We start from the raw sequence: 12119 nt of genomic DNA on the forward strand, positions 1-12119 counted from the left end.
TCGACTAATCGCATTTATGTTTGCCCCAGCAGCAAACTTTTGAGTTTATGTTGTCAAAAATCTAAAATCGAATATATCAAATATTATTGTATATTTAAATGGCTTCTATATTGTCATTTACTAATTAGACTGCGCGCCAGCAATAAACTAATTTGCCGAATTTCATTAATTTGCTGCATTTGCAACATAAACAAACACAAATGAAACAATGACAGTTTGATAGCTGAAAACTGACAAGCATATACTATATACTATATATACTATATATATGTATATTTTTATATAAATTCGTGCGTTGTATTTGTTGTTGTTGTCAAGTGTTTACAAATTATTTACAAATTAATTGAAAATTACGCAATTAACAGACGTTCGCTAACCCAACCTCTCTCTAACACCCACTCAGCTGCTCTCTCTCTCTCTCTCTCTTTAGTCCTCTCTCTCACACTCTTTCAATATTTGTTTGTGCTGCAAATGTCAAAGTTAAAAGCAAACAATAGCAAAAATGCTAAAATACATTGCAGCTGTCAGCTGCAGCAGTAAAAGCTGCTGCTGCTGTTGCTACAGTGCCTGCTAAAACGGCTGCCAGCTGTGGTTAACTCCTGTTGTTGTTGTTGTTATAGCTTCTGGCTGCTGGCTGCTGGCTGCCGTGGCACTAACTTCATGTCAATCCTTTGCGGCTTTGCCAGTCGTTTAATTTGAATTTTAAATGTTGAATTTTAAATGTTAAACGTAAGTTTGTTGTTTAGCACATGCCACGCCCACTCGCCTGCCGCCGCCTTTGCTGCTCGCACTCATTTTCCACTTATTTACAATTACCACATTTTATTATCCCCACTTGCACCTCGTTCTGCATCCGCTCCCCTCTCGCTCTCACACCGTCATTTACATTTTGCCATTTTATTTACACTCCTGTTTATATTTGTCACACTTTTGTCTTTCGTTTTGCCCCTCTGTCCATTGTCCTTCCCCCTTCTGCCACATTTTTAACTGCATTTTTGTGTATTTGTCAAGGCCCTGAACCTCTAACCACAATGTTCTCGCACGCTGTCCCCCTCTCTCTCACTCTAACTTTCATTCTCCAGCTGCCCTGCAAGTAGATTTTGATTGTATTTTTGTTGATTTTGTTGCAATTTTAATTACTTTAATGAAAGTTTTAATTGCAAAATAGCAAAAACGCAGATACAGCGCGTGAAAGAGAGCGCATGAAGAGAGCGAAAGAGAACGCGTTCAGGTTCGTAATGAGATTCTGTGGTCTAAGAAAGGTTGGCAGCTCCGACAGCTACGACAAGGACAACGACAACGACAACGACAGCGACAACTAACTACAACAGCAGAGAAAACACCGAAACATGCCACGCACACAAAATCACTTCAGTATTCTAAATTGTTAATGAACGGTATTTTTGGAAAAATGCAATTGATTGATAGAGAAATCTGTATAATGACTTTCGTCGGCTAAGAAAATCTTGAAAAGTTGGAGTGAAATTTGAAATGCTTTAAATTAAAACGCCAAGCAATGCTAAGACAATAAAGAAGAAGTTTACATGAGTAAGAGCGAGAGAGAGTGAGAGAGAGAGAGAGATACAGAGCGAGGGAGAGAAAGCTCAAACAAGCAAAGACTTATAACTAATAATATAAATATATGCATATTTCTGAAATAAAAATAAAATAATAATATAAAATAAGTATATATATATATAAAATCCAATGTAGTTCAAGCGAAAACAAATATAGATTCTCTAATATGCTTCACTTTCATTGGACGCATTTAATATGCAGCTAGTCTAGCCTATCCTACTAGAAGAAATTCAAATTGAATCTATATTGTATACATCGATGGCAATTCCACTCTGAATGCTTTGAAATGTGCATATGAAATAAGCTGGGTAAAAAGCTTAATTTAAATGTTATCCAAATCAATTTGCAAACATATTTGCTATAAATAAAATCCCTCACGTTCAGCCAGATACAGCTGAATGTTCACTCAATATAACATATGCACACATGTAATTGCTGTTAGAGTGTTTGTCCTCTGCGTCATCCCAATGCTGAAGCGGGGGTGGGGGATGGGGGCTTAGGACACAACAACATCAAAAACATTTCACCCAAAGCTTGACCCACAAAGTCAAGCAAGCAAATCAGAACAGAAAAAAAAAAAATAAATAAAAATAAATAAAAAAGTAGCATAGGAAATTGTGGAAAAAACGCATGTCATACATGTCGTACTATCGTTGTCTCTACAAACAGAGACAGAGAGAGAGAGAGAGAGAGTGAGTAAGGGAGAGGGAGTGAGAGAGAAATCGTTTAAATAAAATATGCACACAATTGTGAGACCGCAAGGCACTGGGAAATGAAATAAGTGAGCCGTGGCAACCAGGCAAAGAAATAAATTCAAACTCATGGATATAAAAACCAAAAACCCCAAACAACAACAACTGCAACAACGACAACAACACCACCAAGCAACATCAACTGCAAAGTCAATGAACTGCAACAGATAGATGCAAGATGCAACAAAAAAGGCGAAGACGAAAAGACCAAAACTACAGAATATATATTTGAGCTGATGCTGCCCCTGCCCCTGCTCCTGCCCCTGCCCCTACCACGGCTGCTGCTGAAGTTTTGTGTGACTTTGATGACGTCGTTTTGAGTGTTGTTCGGCACTCAGTTGTGCACTGAGCTTTTATTTTGTTATTTATTTGCATAAATAAAAGTAAATATAGATTTGTTGACGCGTGTGTGTGCGTGTGATATGACAGCGGAAATGCACTGAATATGCGATAAGAGCAGCGAAATGAAACGAAAAAGATGTGCAAAACATTCAAGTCTAACGGAGATTACGCATACGCCGTGTTGCACTGCGATTGATAGGCACAACAAGTGCAGTTGGCGGGGGGACAGGTCTTGTTAGCATTGATATTGCAGCTGTTACAATTTGCAATAAATTACGCAATTCAATGTTGTTTTGCTTCTGTTTTTTTTTTTTTTTTTTTTTTTTTTTTTTTTTTTTTTTTTGTTTAAATGAACATTGATTCTAATAAACATTGATAATAATGTTTTCTAATAGAAGAAAATATTTTTTTTTTTTTTATTGAATAATTTGAATTTTAATTTCCTTGATAGTATTATCTTGATAAGTATTAAAATATATATTAAATATTTTTTAAAGCATAATTTAATCTGTTTTTCTTAAATTTAAACTGTTTTTAAAAATCGCATAACTGCTTTCTTGCAATGATTATGATTTTAATGGTTTTAACTCTTTATTTTTATGGTTTCCAAAATAACTTTTTTTCCTAATAATTTATAATATTTATAAATATTTAGAAATTTTTTCTATTTACTTTATTTTATTATTATTTATTTATTAATTTTTTTAATTATTATTTTGTATTTTATATACATACATCAGTATATATATTTAATTCTTTTTTATTACGTAACCCGTAACATAAATATGTAATTTAATTAATGCAGGTGTAAATAAGCACATAATGCTCTAACGTTTGTGTTTTATGTCTGTAAATAAATTTAAAAATTCAAAATAATTTCCATGATACAATCATTTCATTTCTTAGCTATTCGTAATTGTATTTCTTAATCTCTTTCTTCGTTTCTTTTATTTGCAACCTCCTATTTAGGACTTTTTGTGCAATTCTTTGTTTGTAGATTGTCTCGGCACTTAACTGGGTTCATGTTGGGCGGCTCGTTAAATGCATGCGCCGTCGACTTTGGCCATAAAGCGCATTAATGCCGCTTGCATACTTTGTAACTGGCTTCGGCAAAAAGGGACGAAGCGCAGCGCTTGTTGAAAGCTACCGAATGAAAGCAAAGCACGAAACAAAAAAAACAAAAATTATAAAAAAATGCTCGCAATGTAACGAAACTATAATACACTCACTTAACTTATTTATATATTGATATAAATATTTTTTATTTTTTATTAAATTTTTTAATGCAGTTTGTGGTACTTTTATATACAGAAATATGAGCTATATGAGTTTGTTATTTGCCTTCAATTACCTCTACTGGAAGCAATAATAAGGTCTATAACTGCTAACAAACAGCATGTTACAGCTGATAATACCCTTTGGCGGCGAGTGCAAAAGAAAACTGCATTTTTGGCAACAAGCTTTTAATTGCACTTTGTATGTGCTCATTACCTTAAATTGAGAGCGAGGCAGACAGCGACAGCTACTGTCTCTTTTCCGCATTGGCAGCCATTTTAATGCGAAACTTGGCTGGCCAAACCAGAAAAATAAAAAAAAAATAAGAAATAAGAAATTCAGCATTTAAATGCATAAAAAAGTCAATGCAAGAAAAGAACAACAAACAAAGAGTTGAAAGCAAAAGCGAGAGATGGAGTAAAGAGTTCAAATGGATATATACATATGTGTGTACATGTATACGTGTGTGTGTCTCTCACGTTTTGTTGTAATTGCGAATGGAAAATTGCTGAAATGGGCATGAGGACGAATGAAAATGATATTGCCAAAAGCGTTTCGGAAAACTTTTTAACGACAAAAACAAGCCGAGTACGGGGCCGCCTGGGAGGGTGTGGCATAAAGGCAAACATACACACAGCCATATGTGTGTCTGTGTTTATTCCTCTTATTTAAATGTGTAAAGTCTGACAAAAATAATTAAAGTGTAGATTGAAATTTGTTTTTTTTTTTTTCTTATTCTTTTGCAAAAGACAATTAGGAAATGGTACTTGAGCAAGAGAGAGAGAGAGAGAGAGAGAGAGAGAGAGAGAGGGGGGGAGGCGAAAGGATATGCATGTGGGCCGTAGATATGCGTAATTTCAATTAATCGCTAGCATAGGGTATACCCCTAATAGCAACTGTCATTTGCAGCTTTTTTCCGCTATCTCTGTAATTTACATTTTTTTTTAAGTTTCCTCTGCGCTTTTTCCTTTTGTGTTTTACTCTTTTGTGTACCTTTGTTGGCCGCTGGCTGTTAATACTATTATATTTTCATTTGCACGCGGATTAGTGTTGAAATGGAATCGAATTGGGATGTCTGTATATATGTTAGTGTGTGTGTGTGTATTGGAGTATGGAGCAGAGTGTGTCGACTGCATGTGTGCATTTGCTTTTGAAGTGATTTTTAATTAAAGTGCAGCGTTAATTGCATTAATCTCAGTGTTTACTTGGGCATTAGGTTTAGCAAAGCTAGCTAAAAGAAGAGAAAGAGAGAGACAGATAGAGGGAGAGAGAGAGAGAGACCGAGAGAGATAGAGAGAATGAGATTGAAAAGTGGACCGAAGCAGCATAAGTCTGACCATAAAGAATCACTGGACAATCGATTCAATCAAAACAGAAATGAATGAAGCATTTTTGAAATTAATTCAATGATTCGATACTTTTTGACCAAATTAATAGCAAAATTGCAACAGCTTCTTTCAGCTGTTTGGCCAGTTGCTATTTTTCTTTTTCTTTTTAACTTAAATTTAATTTTTTGCGCTTAAAGAGCAAAAGAAGCGAAATAAAATACAAATTTAATATAAAGCTATATATATAGCTAATGAGCAGTTGAATCAGTGGAAATAAATAAGCTGATTGTATATTTGAATTTATCTACTCCACACAAATATTATTCCACTTTAAGCATATAAATGTGGTTTCATTAAATAAACTCGTCTATAAAAACAGAAAAAAACTTAACCCATGCTTAACCTCTTTATAATTGCAGTTGGTTTCGCTGACTCGATATAAATCGGAAATATAGACAGCCAGACAACGTTGGCCCACAAAGTGGCTCAAATACAATTGACATTTATTGGCCAATATATATTTATAAGGTGTCCGCCCAAAGGAAGCGCCCGCCGCTACGCCAGACACAATACAAAGCGCAACTGAAAGAAAGAACTATAAAAAAAATATATATATATACATATACTTATACAAATATATTTATATATATAGTGAAAGAAAAAGTAGGTTTATTGTATGGCGATGATGTTGTCAATGCTGCATAAGAACTGGCAGCAGGCTCGCATGCAAATGCTAAGCAGAAGGACGAACAGGACAACAGCCAGCACAATGCCATCATCTTGTGGGCAACGTGGGCGTGCCCAGACAACAACAACAACAACAGCAATATCAACAACAGCGACAACAGCAGGCAGCAGCTGCATATGCTGGCTGGCTCTGCTGCTGCTCTTGATGTTCGTGCCGGGTAAGTAAATGATAAAAAAAAATCAAAGTAAAGAAAAATCGAAAGGAAAATAGAATAAAAAGCCGAAAATCGCAGTTAATTTCGTAGAAGATTTACGCAAAGTCCGGCAAGAACTTTTTGACGAAATATTTACAATAATAAAATACAAAATATAAATATAAATTAATATTTATATATATCTGTGTATATATGTATATAGATGAAAATAAATGACAGCAGAGCTGGGCAGAGCTTGACAGAGACCGACGATAATTAATTTTTAAGCTGCACAAAATGAAGCGTGGACAAGTGACAGGCAAAAGATACTGAATGAACGCAATCACTGTGTGGGTAGCACTCTGGGTCGTTCGCCGTTCTATGGTGGGAGGGGGCAGAGATCGGGAAAATCAATCGTTCGTAAAATAAACAAATCTTATTTTCCGCAAACATTATTTCTCATCAGTAGCAAGTGAAAACAGCAACAACAACAACAGCAACAACAATAATCAGCGAATTGAGCGATGACAACAAAATTTTTCATAAATGCGCGCATTCATCTGCATAAAACATTGGAGAGCAGCACACGGGGTAGCTGAGCTTAGCGGGGCAAAGAGTGGGTCAGAGAGAAAGAGAAAGAGAGGAAGATAGTAAGGAACACAGAGAGAGAAAGAGTAGAAACACTGAGGCAGCGGCTATACAGCATAATAATAATTGACGAGGGTTGTCACATACCTAAATAAGTCATGATGGGGCAATAAGAATGTTTTTAATAAAGTTTAAATACATACATAAAAGATAAGCATTATAAAATTATAAAACAAAAACGAATTTTTTTTAAATATATAAAGAAAATAATGTTTAAAATAATTTTTTTTAAATAAAAAAAATAAATAATAAATTTAAAATAAAATAAAATTAAAATTAAAATTATAGTAAAAAAAGAAATGAAATTGAAAGATACTTATAATAACAAAACAAAAATAAGAATATTTAAAAAATACATACAAAATAATTATGAAACATATTCGAAATAAATAATAATAAAAGCGATTTAAGAAAATAACAAATACCAATAAAAAAAATTAATAAAAAATTATAATTGTAAATGTTTAATTTAGTTTATATTTATGTAAAATAAATTACTCACTTTTAAAAAAATTACTGAAGCACTATACATTTCAAAATATAAAAAGAGTTATTTTTAAACGAATAAAAAATGTGCATAAGATATAAATATATATATAAATATATATATAGCACAAAAAATATACAAAATTAATATAATAACTGAATAGCCAAGATCTTTTCAAAATGGAATGAATACAATGATAAAAAATTCAATATAAATATAGAGAATGCTGCATATCTGCATATATAAATTATGCGCAGTATTTATATACATATTAATATATATTACTAAACTAATTTGTAACCCTTCGTTCTCTTCAAAAGGCAATAGAAAGCATCTAACACATCCTCAGTTTCCTATCTTGTTAAAAATCAATTGTTAATTGCATTCATCACAATTCAAGCTATTAACAGCGCAATTTTCTAGACAGTTTTCTCCCTTTTCGTTTGTTGTCTTTGGTTAACCCTCGCGCCTTAATAACAATAAATGCGAAATAGCATAGCAGCCCATTGCGTTTTGCTCAGAGCACTCGATGAAAACCCCAAAAATGATGATGTTGCTAAAAAGGAACTATGAGTTACTTAATATCCAAGCAAACTCTGACTGCCATTTGCTATTTTATTTCTTGCCGTACTTGGTTTTCTATGAATACTGCCAAAAGGCAGGCGGCAAAGAAATGGCAGACAGCAATAGCAGCAGCCACAGCCACAGCAGCACAACTGTAAACAAGCGGAAAAGCAACAACAGCAACAACAACAACAACAACAACAACAACAATAAAGTCGAAGAACAAGCAATCGCTGCTTCGTGAATATTTCATAATTTTTTGCGTGATAAAGTCGCATTTGCTGGGATTAAATAGGATTTTCTTGCAATTACCCAAGTAGAGTGCAGAATCGCTTTTTCATTCAGCTGGCATTCTTTAAACGAAAACAATTTGAACTTTCGAACAAATCCAATGGCGAATCCAGCCACAGCTCAATCGATAGTTTTGCAATTTATGTCCACATACAGCACAGCTTGAAATATTTGGAGCTTTTTGGGTTGTTGCTGTTGTACTTTTAACTGCGTGCTAAGCGTTGAACATGCAACTTGCTGTGTTTCTTGCAGCAGCTCAAGCAGCAAACAACATGCATGAATATGAAAGATATAATAGTAGTTGGACTGGAAATGTTAGTTCCTTCGTCTGACATGAGGCAGCGTGTGCAGACAGACATAAAGTTGGCTCAACTAAAACAGCAACTAAATCGCTTGCTTTTGATGAATATACATGTATATAAACATTTACTGTAACCTTTAGAACTTATGGTAAATTTATATACTCTGTTCAATTATATTCGCATATATTATAATATAATTAATTAATTATATGATTTTAAACTCACAATAATTATAATTATAATTCTAATACAAGTACTCAGCCCTTGAGGACCGATTAAAACAATTTTTATATTGTCTAAATACTCAAAAAAAAAAAATAAATAAATAAATAAATAAAAATAAATAAAAATAAATAAATAAAAATAAATAAATAAATAAAATTAAAATAAATAAAGATAAAAATAAATAAATATAAACATACTACATAAAGTGAAATATAATGGCTTCTGCCTTAGGTCATTCTTTGATAACATGTGATCAAATTATAAAATTCAAGTACTGAGCATGATTTAAATTGGGATCATCTCTATGCTCCGTTCTTAAGCTCAAAGACTCACAATGACTGTAATATATAAATAATGTATGCTATCTATCTAAATCAGCCCCAAATATATCTATATTAATCTACTGCTTCCCACTATAAAACATAATTAGTCTATTTTACCATTTTTAATATTTCATTGACAAATTCGTTTCAATTAGAATAAATTTTTATATATATATAATTTATATTGGGATGTATGTAGACTCCACACTTTGCTCTTAAAATTTACATGTATTAATTTTAATTTTATTTCAAATGTTACACAGTGCATAACACATTTAAAATGTTGATTATTGGCACTGTAACAATTTTATTTTTATTTTATTTTATTTTATTTTATATGTATTTTTCAATTAACAAAATTGAATTTCTCGACAAACTCTTTTCAATTTTAACACATTTTTAAGTAGCTGAGTGTGATAACTTTTAATTAGCTTCTCACTTTAAATGTCAGACAATGCATAGCATATTTAAAATACTCTCAATTACACACGAAACTTCGCTTAGCTTTCGCTATTGCCAGTTGCCTTGACACTTGCCTCTGCTCATCGCTCTCACATCGCACATACGCACTGTTGTGCTGTGCTTTGTTTAACCAGCACCTTAGACTATGTACGTTATGCATGCACTCGCTCTACACACACACATACGCCCACTCACACGCACTTCATCCACTTGCTGGCCAGTCACTAGCATCTCTCCCACTTTACATTGCACACGAACTTGCACTTTGCAGCTGCCATTTCCTTTCACTTCTGCCATTTTTTCTTCTTTTTTCTTTGTTTTTTGCTATTGTAGTTAGGTATGTCCTCAGGTGGGTTCTGTGGGTGTTTGTGTTTTGTCTGGCAGACATTTGCCGTTTACTGTTTTGACATGCCAACTTGGTGCAGCTAATGGGGAGCCCCTACGCATCACACACACACACACACACACACACACACACACACATTAACATACACACAGCTGACAGCACATTTTGTCATCGTCTTCAGTTATCGTGGGTGTTGGCTGTCAGATTCTGTCTAGTTACCCATTCAATGGATGCATTCCAAGAGGTAGCTCCCAACATATATGAAGATATGCATATATGCATATAGCCAGGCTTTAACTGCATTGTAAATGATTTTGCTTTGGGTATGACAAATTATAATTATATATAAAGTATAGATATAGATATATACATAAGTATATGCGTGTGTATTTGTGGGAGAATATGTAATGAATATCCTTTTCGGTTTGTTCAACGATTCACACAGCTATTTCATAGCTAATTTGAGCTAAAATTGGTTGAATTTTTATTGAAAATTGTAAGGGATATAGTGCGAGTGAGAGAGAGAGAGAGAGAGAACGATATGGTAAATTGAGAATGGTTATTTATACCACATGATGCTTCATAATTAATACAATTTCGAGTGTTTGTTGAAGACATTGATGCCTTTGATTGACCACAACTTGGCGCTTACTAGCTTTCAACTGGACTAAACAATAGCTCTGGCTGCCTATATGTATATTTTACTAATAAAATATTTCGTATGCCTATTCTAATTGTCAGTTATAGAAAATGAAATTTAATTAACTCAGCTTAAGAATTTTCTGTTTTATTCATGTTCATTTTATATTTAGGATGATGTGATATACAAAATAAAAAAAGAAAAAAAAAAAAAACAATTAAATTTTGTATACATATACATATATATGTAAATTATTATGATTTTTAAATTAAACCTCGAATGATATATATTTTTTAATTAATTTATTTTATTTTTTTTTAAAAGCTTAGAAAATTTGTTTTCTAATATATTCTTATTTATTTTATTGCATTTCTTTATTTATTTTTTCATTTAACATTTGCAAGATAACCAATAATCATCTTTGAGTTTGCATATTTTTTAATAAATAAAATAAATTCATATCCGAAAAACTCAATCAACTACAAATTGAACCACTTTATTTAACAATCAATAATTGATAATGTCACTTTTGAATATTTTGTGACTGTCGTTAGTTTTTATTTTCAATATTTTGGAAAATCCCTTAATGTGTGTGTATCAGTCGTAAGAGGCTTGGCGATGTCGGCTGTGTGCTGAGCTGCACTTAAAACGTTATTTTGATAGTGCCAAAAGGATAAAGTCGAAAAAAATTGTTGGAAAATTTGCATTTAATTTGTACAATCGAGAAATAACAAAATAAAAACTTGAGTTGCATTAAAATATGAAATGCGTTTCCAATATATTTTTATTTTAATTTTTTTTTTGTCAAGTTTTGTTTGCTGCCGGAAAGCCTTGGAATGTGCTAGTTGATGAAATATAATAAAAAAAAAAAACAACACGCAACAGCTGAAAACGGGCTTAAAATCTCGCATATCTTCTCTCATTCTCTCTCTTCTCCCTCTCTTTTTGTTTCCGTGTGTGCGAGCATGCGGTTTTTTTTTTTTTTATGCCACCAGCAACAACAGTAACACCAGAAAATAATTGCAACAGCAACAAGATGGTCAATGTACCCGAGTTGTTGTGCTTCTTGTTGCTGTTGTTGTTGTTGCTCGTGTTGTTGCTTTTTATTTTGGTTATGAAATATGAGTCAAGTTTTCAATGCATGCCGGATGCATTCATTACCGTTGACGACTGAGTGCGGTGCGTGTGCGTCAGAGTGGGACGAAAAGAGCGAGTGAGAGCGAGCGAGAGGTACAGAGAGAGAGAGAGAGAGAGAGAGAGAGAGAGGTAAAATGGGCGATAGTAAGAGTTGGTAAAGGAAGCGACGAAACTGCATGCATACACATGTCGACCATTATGCAACTGTATGTATGTATGTGTGGGTACATTTGTTTGCCACTCCCACTCAGTTTGGGCTATTTTTTTTTGCATTTACAACAAATGTACTACGACGCATACACACACACACATACACACAGAGAGACGCTGGCACACACCAACTTTATGATCTCATGCATATGTATGCGCTTATAAAAGCCAGCTCACAAACACACTCAAAACAAGAAAACAAAACTGCTGGCCTGTGAGTTAAGCAATGAAAATGCCATAAAAGACTTAAAACTCAAACAAGTTTTGGATGTTGTGAAAAGTTCATATGAAGAGAGATCCGAAAAGAGAAAGGAGACTATATGAAATA

The 12119-nt window shown here is 33.3% G+C and overlaps 1 protein-coding gene and 1 long non-coding RNA gene across 2 annotated transcripts in view; both read left to right on the forward strand.

The window, feature by feature from the left end:
- Positions 1–12119, forward strand: part of LOC149269834 (uncharacterized) — a 174950-nt gene that overhangs the window by 18836 nt on the left and 143995 nt on the right. The gene's annotated exons all lie outside the window — the stretch shown is intronic.
- beat-Ic (beaten path Ic) overlaps positions 1–12119 on the forward strand; it is a 63941-nt gene that overhangs the window by 14135 nt on the left and 37687 nt on the right. Inside the window, exon 2 of the mRNA XM_089465556.1 lies at positions 5695–6180. Within this exon, the coding sequence (XP_089321682.1) occupies positions 5952–6180 (229 nt within the window). The 5' untranslated portion in view covers positions 5695–5951. The remainder of the gene's footprint in view (positions 1–5694; positions 6181–12119) is intronic.

Source organism: Drosophila arizonae, chromosome 3 (genome assembly GCF_054131065.1).
Source record: "Drosophila arizonae isolate 15081-1271.41 chromosome 3, UAZ_ARI_1.0, whole genome shotgun sequence".
In the NCBI taxonomy this organism is placed as follows: Eukaryota; Metazoa; Arthropoda; class Insecta; order Diptera; family Drosophilidae; genus Drosophila; species Drosophila arizonae.